We start from the raw sequence: 23,849 nt of genomic DNA on the forward strand, positions 1-23,849 counted from the left end.
TTCTAATACAGCTAGTGCTCGACTTAACGACCACGATTGGTTCCGACAGACCGGTCATAACATGATTTGGTCATAAGTTGAGTAGGCTATATGTACAGTACTGTGAAATGATGTTATAAAAATCTTTGTCATATTTTATCATAATTTTCTTTCATTATTGTTATATATCATAATTTTCTTTGTTCATTTTATGCCATTTGTATCATCACTACACCATTTTGTTTCTTATTTTTACATTCATCAGGTTTAAGTAAAACACTGCATTACCAGTACAACTGGTTTAATATTTGCAAAACATAGAAAATTACAAAATACAGATGCATACAAAAATACAAAATACAGGTGTAAAAAATACCGTAGGAAACATTTTCCCAATTGCAAAGCATATCGAAATATATAAACATGTACGAAACATTTTATTGGCCGCTGGTGCTTGGCTGCAGATCGTTGATGTTGTCATCTGAGGCAGCAGTTGGGGTTACCGGAGTTGGTTTTTTCATAAACATGGTGAGCTTTGTCTGAATTGTATGTTTCTTTTTTTCTTCATAAATTTCACGATACGGATGAAACACATCGTGCGCCATCTGTTCAATCCTTGCAAATCGTTCGATGTTTGGGTCCATTGCTTCGAAATGTATAAGAAGTTTATTCGTAAAGATAAACCGTCTGATAATCCCTTAGTGGTGAACTTTCTTTCTGGCTCCTCCTCTTCTTTCTCTGCTTCTCTTCTTTCCTCTTCCACCGCTCTTTCTTCTTCCAGTTTGATTAGCTCTTCATTTGTAAGTTCTCCGGATTCTTTGTCTAGCAACTCTTCAACATCTTCCGTTTCACACTCCAAAGAAAGGTCTTTAGTGAGTTTTACCATTTTTTCCTGAATCGTTTCAAGTTCATGTTCACTGTCAAATCCATCAAAATCATTAACATAGCACTTAACACAATTTTTCCAGATGCCATTCATGCACTTTGTCGTCACAGCCTCCCAGGTGGTAGCGATATTCTTGATACACATCAAAATGTTGTAGTGTTTCCAAAAATCTCGCAATGTTAGTTCTGAGTCAGCATCTATAGTGGATATTGCTTGAGCAAAGGTGGTTCAGAGATAGTTGGCCTTTAATGTAGCAATTGAACCTTGGTCCATAGGCTGGATGAGTGGAGCCGTGTTTGGCGGGAAAAAAACAAATTTTACATCTGGATGGAGATCGCCTAGATGTGGTGGGTTTCCAGGCACATTATCGAGTAGCAATCAAATCTTGAAAGGAATATCTTTCTCCAAACAATATTCTCGAACTTGAGGAATAAAACAGTTCATAAACCAGTCTTCAAACAATCCTTGTGTCATCCATGCTTTACGTTGAGATAGAAAGTAGACAGGCAGTGTGTGCTTGTTTAACATTCTTGAACGCACGTGGGTTGTCTGAGTGATAAATTAAGAACGGCTTCAGCTTAAACCCTGCAATGTGTCCGCCAAGCAGCAGAGTTAGCCTATCCTTAAATGCTTTAAATCCCAGCATGCTTTCGGCCTCTTTGTGAATATAAGTGCGTGCTGGCATCTGTTTCCAAAATAATCCAGTTTTATCAACATTGAAAATCTGTTCTGCTAGATATCCGTCATCTGTAATTAATTCATCCAGACTAGCAACAAACTTACATGCTCCTTGCTCCGAGCATCCGCACTCGCTGCTTCTCCAGTCACTCGAACACTATGCATTTGGAATCTTTTCTTGAATCTCTGGAACCAGCCAGTGCTTGCTACAAATTCTTGACTGTAATCTTCTCCAGCACGCTCCTTCAGAGTCTGAAATAGACTTCTTGCCTTCATCTGCACAGTAAAAAGACTTGATGATGTCCATTTTTGAATTTGATCTTCCATCCAAATATATAGCAATTTCTCCATTTCGTGGATGGGCCCACTTCATTGCTTTGTTATAACTGTTGATCGCATGGGTGCAGAACCTTTCACAGCTTCACGAATTCTTTCTTTATCTTTCAAAATCGTCGACACAGTCGAGTGTGATAACTTCATATCACGTGCGATCACATTCACTTTCTTTCCTCCTTCGTAATGCTTAATTACCTTCATCTTTGTGTCGAGATCGATGGCCTTTCTTTCCTTCTTGGCAGACTGAGGTGTAGACAAAGACAATTTCCTCTTGGTAGACATCTTGGGAGGGGTTTGATGAAAAATATCCAAGGCACAAAACACAAATCGCTGTACTGAGTCTGGGATAACAGTTGAAATGGTGCACGCGGAGATGGTAGTGCTGCCAGAAGCTGGTCTGCACTGTCGTACGCCCAGGTGGGCAACGTTTGCGCTGCTAGATGCGGAGCAGTCGTGGCTAGCAATTGTGGTCGTAAAGTCGAATGGTCATAAGTTGCATAGGTCATAAGTCAATCAATACTTGTACATGTCTTCCAGTGTACACATAACACACCTTTTTTAGGGCGTATGTGTAGGAATGGGTCCTAGAGAATGGTATCTTGACCTTTATTAGACAATGCTATACTATTTTCGAAAACGGTTGTAGCAATTTATACCCCTCCTCCAGCAAAATAGGAGTTACAGATATACCTCATCCTCATAAGCCTCTGGTATTTTCAGCATTTTGATGTTAGCTATTTAGTCATTCTGATGCATATGCAGTACCATCTCACTGTGATTTTAATCTGCATTTCCTGCAGTGCAGAAAGGTTGAGTGCCTTTTCTTTTGGATTTTCTTTTTTTAACATTCCCATTCAGGTTTCTTGCCCGTTTTCCAGTTGGTTGTCTTTTACTCACTAAAGTAAGAAATCTTTACATATTCTAGTTATAAACCCTTTGTTCATTTGCATGTTGCAGGCTGCCTTTTTACACTTTTAATATTGTTTTTGATAAATAAGAATTACTAATTTTAATGTAACCAAGTGTGTATTTTCCTTTATAGTTAGTGCTCTCTATACCCTATTGGATAAATTCCAACCCCTATTTGGGAACCTTTAGTTTCTGGAATTATTCTAAAATCTTGTTTGCCTTTGGCTTTTAGGTCTATAATCTAACTGGAACACATTTGTTATATATGGCGTGAGGTAGGGGGTGTCTCATTTTTTCCATATAGATATCCATTTATTCTAGCACTATGTATAAAAGAGCACTTCCCACTACACTAGTAGTATAAAATAGTATAGGCCCATGATAAATTCCAAACAGTATAAATAAAAAAGTGAATGTCTAGTCCATATCTGTGCATCCAGTTCCCCACTCTCAGCCCCCGAGGCAGTCATAGTTTCTTGCTTACAGATTTTAGGAATTGTGATTAAACATCTCTAGCGTTTAAACAATGGCTTTAGCTTATACCGCAGAACAATGAAAGACTGGATGTAGTAGCACTATTGCTTTCCTTTTATTTTTATGTTACTTGAGTGAATTTGTTTTGGCAAGCACAATATCTTCATTATGTAGAGAAAGGCAATTGTACTGCACTCAATTTAAGAGTTATATGCCTAGTAAGGAAGTATTGGGATTTCTTAGCAACTATTCAGATCTTTGGAAATAGCAAATGTTACCATATGAATACTTTATGATGCCCCCAAAATGCTTTAGTGTTTTCTTACAAATAACTTCATAAATTGTGAAATTTTTTAGTTGAGAAAAAGTAAATAATTGTCATTCTATGAAATTCTGTTGTGCCTGAAATGTGGTATTGGAAAAAGGTTGAGAGACTACACTTAGGTTCAACAGGAAAGAATATTAAGCTCAATAAGTATTGTGAGCCATGGTACACAATAGAAGCATTCTGCCCATTTAACCTCTCTGGCCCTTTCCCTTGAGGTTTTTCTGTACAGTGAGGAATTGAACTAGGACTGTTGTCCAGATGTCTTTGTTTCCAATCTGGAACTTTTCCCTCTACCTCATAATTCTGTATTATTCAATGAGAAAAGATTCAGATTATTGACTTGGGGAACATTAAGGATGATGGATGTTCTATTCGAAAATCTTGAATTTTGTTTAAATCATGGAATTACTTGCCATTCCTACTCACCCAATCTAAGTTTAAAGTTTATTTAAAACTTCAGAAATTATTTTATTTGTGTAAATAATTTCCACTTTTATTCTAGGTTCAGGGAGTACATGTACAGATTTGTTGCATGGATAAATTGTATGATGCTGAAATTTGGGGCACAAATGATCCTGTCTCTCAGATGGTGACCACAGTACCCAATAGTTTAAGAAATTTTTTAAAAGCTAGAAAACAGAATCATTGCATTGTAAACTAGTCAAACTATTTTTAAAGCAAATTATTGAAGAAGTATTTTAAAATATAATTCCCAATTATTGTTAAGACTTTAAGGGGATTTCACTAGTTAATTTCATTAAAATAAGAAACAGAACTCTGTCAGTGTTTAAATAAATATGCATGTTAGATGAAGGGAAATAATTTATGCAAATACACCTGCACATGAGTAATAGAAAAGAACATGAAACAGTCAAGCTGAGGGACATGTGGATTTTTTCCGCTTGTAAAGCTGTGAAGCACATACCGAAAACCCAGGAGGTGAGGACATACATAGGATTTCTATGATGTAAAAGCTTGAGGGGACACACATAAGAAATATATGTCTTCAAATTTTCAACAGATAAAAATTGGTTTTGTGTCATTTGGTCTGGCTGACCACTAGCCAATTTACCACTATTCCTTTTGGCTCTCTTTTCCTGGCTAACGTTTGATTTCCCTTTACCTGAAGTCAAGACATAAAGGGATATTTTTCAAGGAAGAAGAATTCAGTGAAATGGGATCAGATTATATAGGACATTTTAGATTTTCATAGAATTTTCTTTTCTTTTTCATCATAGGGGCAAAATAAAAGCCGCCCCCCTTTAGTTTAACAGCACCATCCCCACTTCACAGTCTAATCTGTAAGGGGAACTGTCAGCATTAAGGCCAGCCCTGGGCCAGTGATCCAAGGCTCAGCCCAGGCCTCAGACATTTGACTGAGGACCTGGACTACAGATCATGGGCCACTGCCTGGCAGTGACATGCAAATGCCAATTTTGCTACTTCTCCACAGTCTGACACTGCAGAGACTCGTTAGAGTAAGACTCTTAGGCCCTTCCTTGTGTGCCTCATCCCTCCAACTTCGTCCTTGTTTTGAAAGTCCTACACTAAGCTAAAAATCCACTACTCTCACGCCTGCAATCCCAGCACTTTGGGAGGCTGTAGCAGGTGGATCACGAGGTCAAGAGATCGAGACCATCCTGGCCAACACGGTGAAACCCTGTCTCTACTAAAAACCCAAAAAAATTAGCCAGGCATTGTGCCACCTGCCTGTGGTCCCAGCTACTCAGGAGGCTGAGGCAGAAGAATCGCTTGAACCCAGGAGGCGGAGGTTGCAGTGAGCTGAGATTGCGCCACTGCACTCCAGCCTGGTGACAGAGCAAGACTCCGTCTCAAAAAAAAAAAAAAAAAAAAAAAATCCACTACTCTCTATTCCTTTGGGAGCAGCCATATCTTTCAACTAGGGGGTCTCATATCTCCAGGTTGTGGTTGTCTGTCTCTCTATCCATTTGCCTGTCTCCTTTCCCATACTACCGTCTTGTCAAAATGCCCTTTGGAAAATTAAACATTCCTTCCACATGAAAACAGAACACAGGAAGGGAATTGGATTCATTTGTACATCACTGAAAAGAGCAGGAAAGCAAAGAGTCCAAGGTAACTTACCTCTGAACACTGAAAAAATATCCATCTGATTTTTTTTCTAATGATCATGCTCAATGTTGGTGTCATAGTGAGAAGGAATTCTCAGTTTTGGTGGAAATGCACGGCAGTGGAACCTTTCTGGAAAGCTATTTGGCACGATATACCAAGACCTTTAAAAGAAACTCCTAGCCTTTGACCCACTCATTTTACTTCCAGGAATTTATGCTAAGGAAACAATTGAGACGCTGGTAGGGATCCTCTACAAAGATATGAGTTGCAATACTATTTATAATAGCTAAAGGGGATAGGAGACCTAATGTACACAATAAGAGAGTGGTTACATAAATCAGAATATATCATGCAATAGAACACCCTGTAGCCATTTAAAAAATATATTATCAAAGCCTATTTAATGACATTGGAAAATGCCTTAAGTGAAAAAAAAAGCAGGGTATTAACTACATGTGTAGTATAATTCTCCAAAAAAAGTGAGGAGAAATATGCCAAAGTGTTAACAGTGATTATCAGTGGCATAATTTATGTATAATGGTATTGCTCTTCTTCTTGGTTTTTGGTATTTTCCAGTTTTCTACAAGGCTGTCGATAATTTTCATTATGAGAATAGAGTTTTAAAAGATTAACTTTCTTCTTCATGGTCACCTTACTCCTCCAGTAACAGAACCTCTCATCTTGTAGCAGCCCCACTACTGTGGTGTGGAGGCCAGAGAGCGTCTGCCACATCCCTCCTCAGACTGGGAGCCTGCCTGGGCAGCCCTGCCACAGTACAGCAGGCATGCCCTGGCTGGTCCAGCAGACGTTCCATCATTCAAGTGAGTCACCACAGAAGGGTGTCAAGCTGATGATATTGCTACACACTGCACTTGAACTGTCAGCCACAACCCAGTATGCTGCCAAGCCTTATCTTCCTAAACCGTTATTCTTTCACTGTCCAGTGAATGTCAGAGAGACTGACTGGGACTGTCTGACTCCTTTTGAGGACACCGTGGGCCAGCAAACTAAAGTGGATACAAGCCTACCAGTTGAATCCAAGCCAGACCAGCAAATGTTCCTTCCATGCTAACACGTATGCTATGTTGTTGCTGTCATTGTGCCTAGATGTGGGGGCCTGGCATGACCCCAGGAATATTTTGAGGCACTGGGCATTCCACTCAGATACACCCATCTGGATGGACTCTGAGGGTTGTGAGAATGCCTTTAGGAGTCGTCTGCTAAAATTGTAGTTATACAATTATTTTCTCCTCTTTTAGTTGTTTGTTATCCTTGGCTTCATTAGTGGGAAAAGGGGTTGCAAAATTGATATTGGAGGTTTCAGAGACAGGAGTGAAATTGATCATTTTAAAATTTGTCTATTTTGTTTTGGGTTTGGGAAGGGCTGGGGGGAGCAAGTTGTTTTTTTTAATTTTTAATTTTTTTTTTTTTGGTCTGCCATTGTCATTTTTAAGTAACCTATAGCCAGACACTTCAGTAGTGAAAGGAGAATTTAAGATTCTACAAAGAGTGTTGGGCCATAATAACCATCCCTGTGCATCTTATATCCCATATATGTTTTCTGTGAGTATGAGAACACATAGCTATATGCTCTTAGTTTTGTGTCAAAACTAAAATATAATGCGCTATTTCTTAGAGGTGCATTTGTCTGTTTACAGTCCTTCTGTTGCGATAGGCATCATTGTGGTGCATAAAAATGTGCTGTAGTATTGTTGATAGGTTTATTGCAATGACTCTAAAGTACAAATAAACAAAAGGCATAATCCCTTTAGTTGTTTAAAAAATCACAGAAGTGGAGAGTTCTGTAGATGTCTGTTAGGTCCGCTTGGTCCAGAGCTGAGTTCAAGTCCTGAATATCCTTGTTAATTTTCTGTCTCGTCGATCTGTCTAATATTCACAGTGGGGTGTTAAAATCTCACACTATTATTATGTGGGTGTCTGAGTCTCTTTGTGGGTCTCTAAGAACTTGCTTTATGAATCTGGGGGCTCCTGTTGTGTCGGGTGCATATATATTTAGGATAGTTAGCTCTAATTGTTGCATTGATCCCTTTACCATTATGTAATACCCTTCTTTGTCTTTTTTGATCTTTGTTGGTTTAAAGTCTGTTTTATCAGAGACTAGGATTGCACCGCCTGCTTTTTTCTTTCCATTTGCTTGTTAAATATTCCTCCATGCCTTTATTTTGAGCCTGTGTGTGTCTTTCCACATGAGATGGGTCTCCTGAGTACGTCGCACCATTAGGTCTTGACTCTTTTTTTTTTTTTTTTAATTAAATCTTTTTCGTTCTCTCTTTTTTTTATTGCATTTTAGCTTTTTCGGTACGTGTGAAGAACATGCAAGATTGTTGCATAGGTACACATGTGGCAGTGTGATTTGCTGCCTTCCTCCCCATCACCTACATCTGGCATCTCTCCCCTTGCTATCTCTCCCCAACTCCCCACCCCCCACCGTCCCTCCCCTATTTCCCCCCAACTGACCCCAGTGTATAGTGCTCCCCTCCCTGTGTCCATGTGTTCTCATTGTTCAACACCCACCTATGAGTGAGAACATGCGGTGTTTGAGCTTCTGCTCTTCTGTCAGTTTGCTGAGAATGATGGTTTCCAGGTTCATCCATGTCCCTACAAAGGACACAAACTCATCGTTTATGATGGCTGCATAATATTCCATGGTGTATATGTGCCATATTTTCCCTGTCCAGTCTATGATCATTGGGCATTTGGGTTGGTTCCAGGTCTTTGCTATTGTAAACAGTGCTGCAATGAACATTCGTGTGCATGTGTCCTTATAGTAGAACGATTTATAATCCTTTGGATATATACCCAGTAATGGGATTGCTGGGTCAAATGGAATTTCTATTTCTAGGTCCTTGAGGAATCACCACACTGTCTTCCACAATGGTTGAACTAATTTACACTCCCACTAACAGTGTTAAAGTGTTCCTATTTCTCCACATCCTCTCCAGCATCTGTTGTCTCTAGATTTTTTAATGATCGTCATTCTAACTGGCGTGAGATGGTATCTCAATGTAGTTTTGATTTGCATTTCTCTGATGACCAGTGATGATGAGCATTTTTTCATATATTTGCTGGACTCGTGTATGTCTTCTTTTGTAAAGTATCTGTTCATATCCTTTGCCCACTTTTGAATGGGCTTGTTCGTTTTTTTCTTGTAAATCTGTTTTAGTTCTTTGTAAATTCTGGATATCAGCCCTTTGTCAGATGGGTAAACTGCAAAAATTTTTTCCCATTCTGTTGGTTGCCGATTTACTCTAATGACTGTTTCTTTTGCTGTGCAGAAGCTGTGGAGTTTGATTAGGTCCCACTTGTCTATTTTGGCTTTTGTTGTCAATGCTTTTGGTGTTTTGGTCATGAAGTCCTTGCCTACACCTATGTCCAGAATGGTTTGCCTAGATTTTCTTCTAGGGTTTTTATGGTGTTAGGTCTTATGTTTAAGTCTTTAATCCATCTGGAGTTAATTTTAGTGTAAGGTGTCAGGAAGGGGTCCAGATTCTGCTTTCTGCACATGGCTAGCCAGTTTTCCCAACACCATTTATTAAACAGGGAATCCTTTCCCCATTGCTTGTTTTTGTGAGGTTTGTCAAAGATCAGATGGTTGTAGATATGTTGTGTTGCCTCCGAGAACTCTGTTCTGTTCCATTGGTCTATATCTCTGTTTTGGTATCAGTACCATGCTGTTTTGATTACTGTAGGCTTGTAGTATAGTTTGAACTCCGGTAGTGTGATGCCTCCTGCTTTGTTCTTTTTGTTAGAATTGACTTGGCTATGCGGGCTCTCTTTTGGTTCCATATGAAGTTTAAGGTGTTTTTTCCAGTTCTGTGAAGAAGGTCATAGGTAGCTTGATGGGGATAGCGTTGAATCTGTAAATTATTTTTGGGCAGTATGGCCATTTTCACGATATTGATTCTTCCTAACTATGAACATGGAATGTTTCTCCATCTGTTTGTGTCCTCTCTTACTTCGTTGAGCAGTGGCTTGTAGTTCTCCTTGAAGAGGTCCTTTACGTTCCTTGTTAGTTGTATTCCTAGGTATTTTATTCTCTTTGTGGCGATTGTGAATGGCAGTTCGTTCTTGATTTGGCTCTCTTTAAGTCTGTTATTGGTGTATAGGAATGCATGTGATTTTTGCACATTGATTGTGTATCCTGAGACTGCTGAAGTTGCTTATCAGTTTCAGGAGTTTTTAGGCTGAGACTATGGGGTCTTCTAGATATACAATCATGTCATCTGCAAATAGAGACAGTTTGACATCTTCCTTTCCTATTTGAATACCCATTATTTCTTTTTCTTGCCTGATTGCTCTGGCTAGAACTTCCAGTACTATATTGAATAAGAGTGGTGAGAGAGGGCATTCTTTTCTAGTGCCTGATTTCAAGGGGAATGCTTCCAGTTTTTGCTCATTCAGTATGATATTGGCTGTTGGTTTGTCGTAAATTGCTTTTATTATTTTGAGATATGTTCCATCAATACCTAGCTTATTGAGGGTTTTTAGCATAAAGGGCTGTTGAATTTTGTCAAAGGTCTTCTCTGCATCAATTGAGATAATCATGTGGTTTTTGTCTTTGGTTCTGTTTATGTGGTGAATTACGTTTACAGACTTGCGTATGTTGAACGAGCCTTGCATCCCCGGGATGAAGCCTACTTGATCATGGTGGATAAGCTTTTTGATGTGCTGTTGCAGTCGGCTTGCCAGTATTTTATTGAAGATCTTTGCATCTATGTTCATCATGGATATTGGCCTGAAGGTTTCTCTTCTTGTTGAGTCTCTGCCGGGTTTTGGAATCAGGATAATGTTGGTCTCATAAAATGATTTGGGAAGAATTCCCTCTTTTTGTATTGTTTGGAATAGTTTCAGAAGAAATGGTACCAGCTCCTCTTTGTATGTCTGGTAGAATTCGGCTGTGAACCCGTCTGGCCCTGGGCTTTTTTTGGGTGGTAAGCTCTTAATTGCTGCCTCAATTCAGACCTTGTTATGGGTCTGTTCAGGGTTTCGGCTTCTTCCTGGTTTAGGCTTGGGAGGAGGCAAATGTCTAGGAATTTATCCATTTCTTCCAGGTTTACTAGTTTATGTGCATAGAGTTGTTTGTAATAATCTCTGATGATGGTTTGAATTTCTGTGGAATCTGTGGTGATATCCCCTTTATCGTTTTTTATTGCATCAATTTGGTTATTCTCTCTTTTCTTTTTTATTAACCTGGCTAGTGGTCTATTTTGTTGATCTTTTCAAAAAACCAGCTCCTGGATTTATTGATTTTTTGAAGGGTTTTTTGTGTCTCTATCGCCTTCAGTTCTGCTCTGATCTTAGCTATTTCTTGTCTTCTGCTAGGCTTTGATTTTTTTTGATCTTGCTCCTCTAGCTCTTTCAATTTTGATGATAGGGTTTCAATTTTTTATCTCTCCTTGCTTCTCATGTGGGTACTTATTGCTATATATTTTCCTCTAGAGACTGCTTTAAATGTGTCCCAGAGATTCTGGTATGTTGTGTCTTCATTCTCGTTGGTTTCGAAGAACATCTTTATTTCTGTCTTCATTTCATTGTTTATCCAGTCAACATTCAAGAGCAAGTTGTTCAGTTTCCATGAAGCTGTGCGGTTCTGGGTTAGTTTTTGAATTCTGAGTTCTGACTTGATTGCACTGTGGTCTGAGAGACTGTTTGTTGCAATTTCCGTTCTTTTGCATTTGCTGAGGAGTGATTTACTCCCAATTATATGGTCAATTTTAGAGTACGTATGATGTGGTGCTGAGAAGAATGTATATTCTGTGGATTTGGGGTGGAGAGTTCTGTAAATGTCTATTAGGTTTGCTTGGTCCAGGTCTGAGTTCAAGTCCTGGATATCCTTGTTAATTTTCTGTCTGGTTGATCTGTCTAATATTGACAATGGGGTGTTAAAGTCTCCCACTATAATTGTGTGGGAGTCTAAGTCTCTGTGTAAGTCATTAAGAACTTGCCTCATGTATCTGGGTGCTCCTGTATTGGGTGCGTATATATTTAGGATCGTTAGCTCTTCTTGTTGCATTGATCCTTTTACCATTATGTAATGTCCTTGTCTCTTTTGTTCTTTGTTGCTTTAAAGTCTAATTTATCAGAGATGAGAATTGCAACTTATTTTTGCTCTCCATTTGCTTGGTAAATCTTCCTCCATTCCTTTATTTTGAGCCTTTGTGTATCCTTGCATGTGAGATGGGTTTCCTGGATACAGCAAACCGATGGGTTTTGTCTTTTTATCCAATTTGCCAGTCTGTGTCTTTTGATTGGGGCATTTAGTCCGTTTACATTTAGGGTTAATATTGTTATGTGTGAATTTGATACTGCCATTTTGGTGCAAACTGGCTGTTTTGCCCATTAGTTGATGCAGTTTCTTCATTGTGTTGATTCTCTACCATTTGGCATCTTTTTGGAGTGGCTGGTACTGGTTGTTCCTTTATATGTGTAGGGCCTCTTTCAGGAGCTCTTGTAAAGCTGGCCTGGTGGTGACAAAATCTCTGAGTACTTGCATGTTCACAAAGGATTTTATTTTTCCTTCACTTATGAAGCTTAGTTTGGCTGGATAGGAGATTCTGGGTTGAAAGTTTTTTTTCTTTAAGGATGTTGAATATTGGCCCCCACTGTCTTCTGGCTTGTAGGGCTTCTGCTGAGAGATCTGCTGTGAGTCTGATGGGCTTCCCTTTGTGGGTAACCCCACCTTTCTCTCTGGCTGCCCTTAGTATTTTCTCCTTCATTTCCACGCTGGTCAATCTGACGATTATGTGCCTTGGGGTTGCTCTTCTTGAGGAGTATCTTTGTGGTGTTCTCTGTATTTCCTGAATATGAATGTTGGCCTGTCTTGCTATGTTGGGGAAGTTTTCCTGGATAATATCCTGAACAGTGTTTTCCAACTTGGTTTCATTTGCCCCATCACTTCCAGGTATACCAATCAAACGTAGGTTTGGTCTTTTCACACAGTCCCATATTTCTTGCAGGCTTTATTCGTTCCTTTTTATTCTTTTTTCTCTAATCTTGTCTTCACACTTTATTTCATTAAGTTGATCTTCAATCTCTGCTATCCTTTCTTCCACTTGATCCATTTGGCTATTGATACTTGTGTATGCTTCACGAAGTTCTCGTGCTGTATTTTTCAGCTCCCTCAGGACATTTATGTTCTTCTCTAAACTGGTTTTTCTAGTTAGCAATTTTTCTAACCTTTCTTCAAGGTTCTTAGCTTCCTTGCATTGGGTTAGAACATGCTCCTTTAGCTCAGAGGAGTTTGTTATTACCCACCTTCTGAAGCCTGCTTCTGTCAATTCATCAAACTCATTCTCTGTCCAGTTTTGTTCCCTTGCTGTCAAGGAGTTGTGATCCTTTGGAGGAGAAGAAGTGTTCTGATTTTTGGAATTGTCAGCCTTTTCTTGCTGGTTTTTCCTCGTCTTCATGGATTTATCTACCTTTGGTCTTTGATGTTGGTGACCTTCGCATTGGGTTTCTGTGTGGACGTCCTTTTTATTAATGTTGATGCTATTCCTTTCTGTTTGTTAGTTTTCCTTCTAACAGTCAGGCCCCTCTGCTGCAGGTCTGCTGGAGTTTGCTGGAGGTCCACAGCAGAGGCTGCAGAACAGCAAAGATTGCTGCATGTTCCTTCCTCTGCCAGCTTCGCTCCAGAGGGGCACCTGACAGATGCCAGCCAGAGTTCTATTGTATGAGGTGTCTGTCAACTGCTATTGGAAGGTGTCTCCCAGTCAGGAGGCACAGGGGTCAGGGACCCACTTGTGGATGCAGTCTGTCCCTTAGCAAAATTTGAGTGCTGAAAGATCCACTGCTCTCTTCAGAGCCAGCAGGCAGGAACATTTAAGTCTGCTGAAGCTGCACTCACAGCCACCGTTCCCACAGGTGCTCTGTTTCAGGGAGATGGCAGTTTTACCTATAAACCTCTGACAGGGGCTGCTGCCTATCTGTCAGAGATGCTCTGTCCAGAGAGGAGAAATCTAGAGAGGCAGTCTACCTACAGTGGTTTTGTGGCACTGTGGTGTCTCTGCCCAGTTCGAACTTCTTGGTGGCTTTATTTATACTGCGAGGGGAAAACCACCTACTAAAGTCTCAGTAACAGCACACACCCCTCCCCCAACTAAGCTCTAGAGTCCCAGCTCAACTTCAGACTGCTGTGTTGGCAGCAAGAATTTCAAGTCAGTAGATCTTAGCTGGGCTCTGTGAGGGTGGGATCCACTAAGCTATACCACTTGGCTCCCTGGCTTCAGCCCCCTTTCCAGGATAGTGAATGACTCTGTCTTGTTGGCATTCCAGGTGCCACTGGGATATGAAAAAAAACTCCCGCAGCTAGCTCAGTGCCTGCCCAAACACCTGCCCAGTTTTGTGCTTGAAACCCAGGGACCTGGTGGTGTAGGCACCAGAGGGAATCTCCTGGTCTGAGGTTGTGAAGATCATGGGAAAAGCATAGTATCTGGGCTGGAATGCACCATTCCTCATGGCACAGTCCCTCATGGCTTCCCTTGGCTAGGGGAGGGAAACTAATAGAATATACATTCTTCTCAGCACCACATCACACTTATTCTAAAATTGACCACATAATTGGAAGTAAAAGACTCCTCAGCAAATGCAAAAGAATGGAAATCATAACAAACAGTCTCTCAGACCACAGTGAAACCAAATTAGAACTCAGGATTAACAAACTCACTCAAAACTGCATAACTACATCTAAACTAAACAACCTGCTCCTGAATGACTACTGGGTAAATAACGAAATTAAGGCAAAAATAAAGAAGTTCTTTGAAACCAATGAGAACAAAGATACAATGTAACAGAATCTCTGGGACACAGCTAAAGCAGTGTTTAGAGGGAAATTTATAGCACTAAATGCCCACAGAAGAAAGTGGGAAAAACCTAAAATTGACACCCTAACATCACAATTTAAAGAACTAGAGAAGCAAAAGCAAACAAATTTAAAAACTAGCAGAAGATAAGAAATAACTAAGATCAGAGCAGAACTGAAGGAGATAGAGCCACAAAAACCCTTAAAAAAAAATCAGTGAATCCAGAAGCTGGCTATTTGAAAATATTAATAAAATAGACTTCTAGCCACACTAATAAAGAAGGAAAGACAGAAGAATTAAATAGATGCAATAAAAAACAACAAAAGAGATATCCCACAGAAATACAAACTACCATAATAGAATACTATAAACAACTCTATGCAAATAAACTAGAAAATCTAGAGGAAATGGATAAATTCCTGGACACATACACCCTCCCAAGACTAAACAAGGAAGGAGCTGAATTCCTGAACAGACCAATAACAAGTTCTGAAATTGAGGCAGTAATTAATGGCCTACCAACTAAAAAAATCCCAGCACCAGACAGATTTACAGCCAAACTCTACCAGAGGTACAAAGAGCTAGTACCATTCCTTCTGAAACTATTCCAAACAATAGAAAAAGAGGGACTCCTCCCTAACTCATTGTATGAGGCCAATATCATCCTGATACCAAAACCTGGCAGAGACAAAACAAAAAAAAAAGAAAATTTCAGGCCAATATCCCTGATGAACATCGATGTGAAAATTCTCAATAAAATACTGGCAAACCAAATCCAGCAGCACATAAAAAAGCGTATCCACTACAATCAAGTCAGCTTCATCCCTAGGATGCAAGGCTGGTTCAACATATGCAAACAATAAACGTAATCTATACATAAACAGCACAAAAGACAAAAACCACATGATTATCTCAATAGATGCAGAAAAGACCTTTGATAAAATTCAACAGTCCTTCATGCTAAAAACTCTCAATAAATTAGGTACCGATGGAACGTATCTCAAAATAATAAAAGCTATTTATGACAAATGCACAGCCAGTATCATACTGAATGGGCAAAAGCTGGAAGCATTCCCTTTGAAAACAGACACAAGACAAGGATGCCCGCTCTCACTACTCCTATTCAACATAGTGTTGGAAGTTCTGGCCAGGGCAATCAGGCAACAGAAAGAAGTAAAGGGTATTCAGATAAGAATAGAGGAAGTCAAATTGTCTCTGTTTGCAGATGGCATGATTGTATATTTAGAAAACCCCATTATCTCAGCCCCAGATCTCCTTAAGCTGATAAGCAACTTCAGCAAAGTCTCAGGATACAAAAATCAATGTGCAAAAGTCACAAGCACTTCTATACACCCAGTAATAGACAAACAGAGAGTCACATCATGAGTGACCCCCCATTTACAATTGCTCCAAAGAGGTTAAAATATTTAGGAATACAACTCACAAGGTATGTGAAGGACCTCTTCAAGGAGAACTACAAACCACTGCTCAAGGAAATAAGAGAGGACACAAACAAATGGAAAAGCATTCCATGCTCATGGATAAGAAGAATCAATATCATGAAAATGGCCATACTGCCCAAAGTAATTTAGATTCAATGCTATCCCCATCAAGCTACCATTGACTTTCTTCACAGAATTAGAAAAAAAACTACTTTAAATTTCATCTGGTACCAAAATAAGCCCATATAGCCAAGACAATCCTAAGCAAAAAGAACAAAGCTACAGGCATCACAGTACCTGACTTCAAACTACACTACAAGGCTACGGTAACCAAAACAGCATGGTGCTGGTACCAAAACAGATATATAGACCAGTGGAACAGAACGGAGGCCTCAGAAATAATGCCACACATCTACAACCATCTAATCTCTGACAAACCTGACAAAAACAAGCAATGGGGAAAGGATTCCCTATTTAATAAATGGTGTTGGGAAAACTGGCTAGCCATATGCAAAACACTGAAACTGGACCATTCCATACACGTTATACAAAAAGTAACTCCAGATGGATTAAAGACTTAAATGTAAGAACTAAAATCGTAGAAACCCTGGAATAAAACCTAGGCAATACCATTCAGGACATAGGCATGGACAAAGACTTCCTGACTAAAACACCAAAAGCAATGGCAACAAAAAGCCAAAATTGACAAATGGGTTCTAATTAATTAAAGCACTTCTGCACAGCAAAAGAAACTATCATCAGGGTGAACAGGCAACCTACAGAATGGGAGAAAATTTTTGCAATCTATCCGTCTGACAAAGGGCTAATATCCAGAATCTACAAGAAACTTAAACAAATTTACAAGAAAAAACAGACAACCCCATCAAAAAGTGGGTGATGGATATGAACAGACAGTTCTCAAAAGAAGACATTTATGCGACTAACAAACATATGGAAAAAAGCCCGTCATCACTGGTCATAAGAGAAATATAAATCAAAACCACAATGAAATACCATCTCACCCCAGTTAGAATGGCAATCATTTAAAAAAATCAGGAAACAACAGATGCTGGAGAGGATGTGGAGAAATAGGAATTCATTTACACTCTTGGTGGGAGTGTAAATTCATCCATCCATTGTGAAAGACAGTGTGGTGATTCCTCAAGGATCTAGAACCGAAATACCATTTGACTCAGCAATACCTGTCCTAGGTATATACCCAAAGGATTATAAATCATTCTACTATAAAGGCACATGCACACATATGTTTATTGCAGCACTATCCACAATAGCAAAGACTTGGAACCAACCCAGATGCCCATCAATGATAGACTGGATAAAGAAAATGTGGCACACATATACCATAGAATACTACGCAGCCGCAAAATAGGATGATTTCATGTCCTTTGCAGGGACATGGTTGAAACTGGAAACCATCACTCTCAGCAAACACACACAGGAAAAGAAAACCAAACACCGCATGTTCTCACTCATAAGTGGGAGCTGAACAATGAGAACAAATGGACACAGGGAGGGGAACATCACACACCAGGGCCTGTCAGGGGCTGGGGGACTAGGGGAGGAATAGCATTAGGAGAAATACCTAATGTAGATGATAGGTTGATGGGTTCAGCAAACCACCATGACACATGTGTGCCTGTGTAACAAACCTACATGTTCTGCATATGTATCCCGGAACTTAAAGTATAATTTAAAAAAAAATCACTGAAGTACTATGGAGTATGCATTTTATTATTATACCAAATCAAATATGGTGGTATCAAATGATAAAATGCGATCACTTTATAGCAAATGTTACTGCTATGGCTAAAACATAAACAAATGAAATTCTGTTGTTAAAAATTGCAGTTGAGGCCAGGCAGAGTGGCTCATGCCTGTAATCCCAGCACTTTGGGAGGCTGAGGTGGGTGGATCACCAGAGGTCAGGAGTTCAAGACCAGCCTGACCAACATGATGAAACCCCATCTCTACTAAAAATACAAAAAATTAGCCGGGTGTGGTGGTGGGCACCTATAATCCCAGCTGTCGGGAGGCTGAGGCAGGAGAATCGCTGGAACCCGGGAGGTGGAGATTGCAGTGAGCCAAGGTCGCACCATTGCACTCCAGCCTGGGCGACGAGCAAAACCCTGTCTTAAATAATAATAATAATAATTGCAGTTGATACTATGGCAATTGACATGGGGATTAAGGAGTAAGTTCTTGTAATAGTTACGAATACCCTGCATTCCAGCCGCACCCCCAGATAATTCCAGCCATGTACTTCTGGCCAAGAACGACTTAGATATCTGAGGATTTGAAAAACATTTAGAACCCACATTGTATTCACAGAATATGTTCCCAACTATGCCATTAGCCAAAGGCATAATTCTTGGTACAGATGGAATAGGAAGCTGGAGGTGTTTCCTACTTATTAAAGTCATAAAAAAAATTTTTTTGGAAGGACTTTTTAATTGTCCTGTGGTAACCACTGACCAAAAGAACAGATTGGGACAAGCCCCTAGGTCTGGGCTGTTGTCTTGAACCTCCAAATTGTCCCTGGGCTGGGCTGTGGTTTGAAAGTTGCTGCCAGGCCTTGTCTACTAGGTTGTTCTACTAGGTCACTGTCTGGAGGGGCGGGGTTGTGGTGAGAGCACTCAGAAAGTGAGGCTTCTCTGACGAGCAGCAACTGTGGAGGAAAATGGAGACTGCACAGTAGAAAGGAGTTGACACTTTTCCTAGGACTGGAGACAGAGTCAAGTGGGAGCCAGGTATTAAGCTAATAATAGCCCTCAGCTGATGGATCTTGCTGTCTTACATTACTGTTTTTAAATCTGTCGCTTCTTGTCAAATACAGTTTAAGTTCTTGAAGTCAAGGGATCTTGGCAAATACCACTTACTGTCTTGCACATACTAAGTGCTCAATGTCTAGTTTTTGTTGCATTAAGAAAAAAATTTTTTTAAAGTCATACTTTCTAAATTTTATTCTCTTAAACATGAATTCTGTCTGCTGTATGAATCCACCAGACCGAACGCTGGAGGCAGGATTGGGGATTTTGTTGGAATTTGCCAGGTGTTGAGTCTTACTGCGATTCTGTCACTGTATTGTCATTTTCCCTTGCAAATAGGGTAGGTATCTAAAGGAAACCCATGAATCAGTGGTTAAGAAGAATTCTAATGCTATGACTGAGTCTGTAAAAAAAACTTGGCACAGCCTAGAGGAGCAGGGCAAGTCCTGCTATCTCAGAGGCAGTGCACTGGCTGCCAGAGCCCTGGGCTTCCATTCAGCGGATGGGGTTTGAACTCAGCCCTATCACTTATAGGCTGGGCATCCTTAGGGAAGCCTCAGCTTAGGTTTCCACATCTGTGAAATGAGAATTATACTAGTACCTGTTTGTGGCCTTAACAGGTGGGTAAATGAGATTCATTAATTTACTCAATAATGATTTGTTAAATATAATGCCTACAGACACTATTTTAGACATTGGATATACAGCAGTAAGCAAAACAAAAGCCTCTTCCTCATGGAATTTATATTCTAGAAATATAATATGCATAATGGAATTGAACAAACTGTTTATCAGTCACATTGGTTTGAGCCTCTCTGATGAACTCACACTGTGGTTTTTGCTGTTATTTGTCTATAGGTGTTTATGTTACAACAGTAGGTAATTGGGGCTATTATGGGGTCTCATGTCTGAATTGGTATAACCCTAGGGAAGTCCCAGTAAGCAGGATATTTTTGTGTTCTTGCTAAATTGTGGTACGCTTAGAAAGTCTGTTCCGCTTGAACTGGATTACTATCATTTTTGCCCCCATGAAATGCTTGGTTCAAACAGTCCAGCAGTCAGCTGAGATTCAGGGGAGGCAAGTGGTGTGGCTGAACTGGTTTCTCTCAGTCATTGGTGTTTGCACTGTGACTTACGATTTCAGAGTTGCGAAGGTGCTTGTGTAATTTGTGGAAATAAGTCAAAGGGCTAGCACAACCAATTAAAATCCACAAGCCACATTTCAGTGAGTAATTTCAACCTTTCCTCTCCAAACTTTTGATTAGCCACCCGTCAAAGAACAAAATGGACAAATTGAAGGTTCCAGTTCATTTTTTTCATTGCCTTCCCTCTGGGGCTTTTTCTTTGAGCATTATAATGCCCAAATTCCACGAAAGGAGAAAGGGCAAGCCTGGGCAGCAAACCTCAGAGGAACCGCATTCTGCTGGTAATTGCACACCGCCTCCCAAGAGATGTGTCCGTATTCACCTCCATTGGCTATCATTGTCTTCATGCAGTGCTTTGGATCTCCAGTGGCACACAGCCCATCTAGTTAAAAATGCAAACAGGAAATTATTTTCTCACGGAATGGCCTTTGTGGCCCAAAAGAAAAAAATGGTCATTTCTGCTGAGACATAACTTGAAAAACACTCCCACAACAGTGGAAGCTGAAGGCTCATTATAAGCTAGCCCTGCGTCAGAACAAGGCTGGTGATCGGAGGTGGGTGTGGGAACTCATATGCATGGGCTCAGGGCATTTGTCACCAGTGGACATGATCGAAGAAGCTTCTATCACCTGAAAAGCAGTTGTTCTGCAGGGCAAAGCTTGTTTATGCTCCGAGGAATTACAGAACAGACGTTACTTGGACACGGAGGTTTGGTCTGGAGGAAGGTGACATGGCCCTAACAGCACGTCCCTGGGTGTCAGTACTCCTCTGCTCTGCCCAGCTTTCCGTCATCTGGCCTTCCATGACCTCCTGTGCTCCCATTGTGGTTTCCCTGTGTGCTGACAAGTTTTCTGGTTGTTATGTCTTGCAGCCCCCCGAATCCAAGCCCAACTTCACCCCTCTCGCCATCTTGGCCCATGTTCTCGGCGCCATCCAGCCCTATGCCCACCTCATCCACGTCCAGCGACTCATCCCCCGTCAGGTCTGTTGCAGGGTTTGTTTGGTTTTCTGTTGCTGCCGTTGTTCTCTCATTGGCTTGGTCCTCTCTTCATGCAGTGTTCAGCCTCCTCGTCAACTTTGTTCCCTGCCATCCAAACCTGCACTTGCTTTTTGACAGGCCAGAAGAAGCGATTCATGAAGACTCCAGGTAAAATCTCGGATGATGACCAATCTGTTCCCGTTTATCCAAAGCTGGCCAGGGACAACAGGGGGTTGCCTCTGCTCTCCTGTGGTTCCCTCCTAAGAGACCAGAGCTAAAAGGGACCATTTGCATGAACCAGCATGGCATTTTTCACACCCTTTTGCACCCTGAGTCAAGTTTCTGAATTAATCTCTCTGGTGCCTAGAGTTAGGGGAAGGAGCACCTCCTGAATCAGACTCCAGTTTTGATGGCTCTCTCAATTACGTGTGTCCTCTGTGCTTTGGTGTAAGATAACATAAGAGGGAACAGTGTTGAGACACATGCCAGCCTTCTCTCATTTTTATCAGGTAGCATCAGGCAACGTTTGTTTGTGGGGTTGGGCCCCTTGGGCCTGAGCACTGATACCCAGTCACTGAGACCAGAGCCACTGGGTAGAGACAAATAGAACACAGAATAAAAGCTAGAGAGACGAAGCAGTTTTTCCTAAAGTGCTCATGGCTTATCCCTCCTTGTCCTCCATATACTCCCAGAGCCGTCCATGCTTCCAGCATGCTTCTGTCTCTGTGTCATGAAGCCTGAGCTGTCCCGGGAACAGACACTACCTCTCTCTGAGGGAGAGCAGCTTGACCTAGTTCCTCTTCTCAGGGCCATGCTGTAATTTTCCCTGCTTTTGTGACTTCCACACCTAAGTTCTTTGCTCTTGTGCTCTTTGGAGAAAAGAGCTCTTTACAACCAGGAGAAGAATGAATAGGGATCCTGCAGAATTCCTCTGCTGTGGAGCTCCTGAGCATGTTTCTTTCTCAAGCTTAGTCTCAGCTTTCAGACAACCAAATGGTAGAGCCCAGTTATAAGCATCAGAAGCATTTTGGACTTTGGGAGTATTTTCTCTTCCATCTTTTTCTCCAAAGGGTGGATCCAGCAGAGAGGCTTAAATAATTTATGAAGCCGAGTTTCACTTTTAGAAAAAAAGAAAATCCCATGCTATTTATGTATATACAGATACATATATTACTTTATTCTCTACTAGGCACTTACACATCTGCCATTTCATTCTATCCTCATGTGAGACTGAGAAGAGAAATGGGCAAACCCTATTGTAGAAAAAGAAAACTAAAGCACAGCGAGGTGGCTTGGACACAATTACGTGACTAAGAGCCAATCCAGAATTCAGGACTTCTTCCCCTCAGCTCAGCACTGTCTCCTCCAAACACGTGGGTAACCCCAACTTTGAGTTTTTATGCCGCTCCCAGCCTAGAGCCTGGCTTGCTCTTTTAGGTTTTATACAGCTTTCTACCTGGCTTCATCCTGGATGATGGGAAGGAGCTTTTTAGTATATTCTTTTTTTTTCTCACTCTATAAATAAGAGAAATTTTCAGATCATGTCTTCCTGACATTCTAGTAATTTTCCAGTCATTTCTTGGACATCTTCTGGGCACTTTGGGAGACATTAACTTTCTAAGATACCAGAAATGACATGGATTATTCTCATTAGAACATGAGGACCTGAACCAGAGGAAACTAAGTGACCACAGACACGTCAGCTTCCAAAATGCCTCACTCGCTCATTAGAGAAACTTGGGCTTTAGGAGAATGCAGTTCCTTCATTTTTATCAAAAAGGAGTGAAATTTTCAAAATATTAGCCCTTCGGACAAAATGGGCCAAGAGACTCAAGACAGTGGAATCACTCAGCTAAAATCCTAAAACGTTCTCTCTGCCTTGATGGTACTCACTTTTTTGTGTGTCTGAGCTTTGGGGCCCTGTTTCTTATGAAGTATCTCTACCTCTTCACTCCTTTTCATCTCCCAAAATATTTCCATACTTTTTTTCTTTCCTACTCCTTCCTACCTCTCAAAGCATTTCCAGATTGGCAGAGGACAGTGGCAATACAATCAGCTCATCTTGTGTATCTGGGGTCACAGTTAGTCAATTCCTTCTCCCCTGGCCATTGTTAGAATTGTACCATTTGGACGCCTTTAGGAAGCTGCCCTCTTGAAGTAGTCAAGGCGGGCTGGGCGCAGTGGCTCATGCCTATAATCCCAGCACTTTGGGAGGCTGAGGCAGGCAGATCACCCAAGATTAGGAGTTCAAGACCAGCCTGGCCAACATGGTAAAACCCTGTTTCTACTAAAAATACAAAAATTAGCTGGGCATGGTGGCAGACGCCTGTAATCCCAGCTACTCAGGAGGCCAAGGCGGGAGAATTGCTTGAACCTGGGAGGTGGAGTTTGCAGAGCTCGTGCCATTGCACTCTAACCTGGGTGACAGAGCAAGACTCCATCTCAAAAGAAAAAGGAAAAAAAAGAGTCAAGGCAGAGTTCGGCTAAATGTGTTTGCCCAGGTGAGCACAGATAGCAACACTGCTGAGGAGCTAGCCCATCAGAGGAACAGAGAGGACCCAAACCCATACACTGTAGTGTATAGCAAAGAGGTGGTGATATACACCCATTATTCAGGTCCAGTGGGGCCTCCCCCAAATCCACCTCCAGAGCATGAAGCTTCAGATTTTCTTCCCTGAGCAAAGCCTTTAAAAGTAAATACTGAATTAGCCCTAATCAGTGGCCCCATGAACTGAATGATGTCTCCTCTGGAAATTGCTTTCTGTCTGGATTAGTCTGTTTTCATGCTGCTGATAAAAACATACCCTATACTGGGAAGCAAAAGGTGTTTAAAAGACTTACAGTTCCACATGACTGGGGAGGCCTCACTATCATGGCAGAAGGCAAGGAGGAGCAAGTCACATCTTTCATGGATGGCGGCAGGGAAAAAGAGAGTTTGGGCAGGGAAACTCCCGTTTTTTAAAACCATCAGATCTCATGAGACCGATTCACTATCAC

The 23,849-nt window shown here is 40.9% G+C and overlaps 1 protein-coding gene across 6 annotated transcripts in view; it reads left to right on the plus strand.

Moving 5' to 3' along the window:
• The window catches only part of ARHGAP26 (Rho GTPase activating protein 26), a 462,881-nt gene that overhangs the window by 421,010 nt on the left and 18,022 nt on the right, over positions 1-23,849 (plus strand). For 2 of the 6 annotated variants that reach the window (XM_032291490.1, XM_032294819.1), the window contains exon 21: positions 20,745-21,020. The exons of 1 other annotated variant lie outside the window; for it this stretch is intronic. In XM_032291490.1, the coding sequence (XP_032147381.1) occupies positions 20,745-21,020 (276 nt within the window). The remainder of the gene's footprint in view (positions 1-20,744; positions 21,021-23,849) is intronic. 3 more of the 6 variants (XM_032292168.1, XM_032293486.1, XM_032292845.1) reach the window with 3 other exon arrangements.

The sequence above is a fragment of the Sapajus apella genome, unplaced genomic scaffold (genome assembly GCF_009761245.1).
Source record: "Sapajus apella isolate SASKATOON/1434 unplaced genomic scaffold, GSC_monkey_1.0 scaffold1, whole genome shotgun sequence".
NCBI lineage: Eukaryota > Metazoa > Chordata > Mammalia > Primates > Cebidae > Sapajus > Sapajus apella.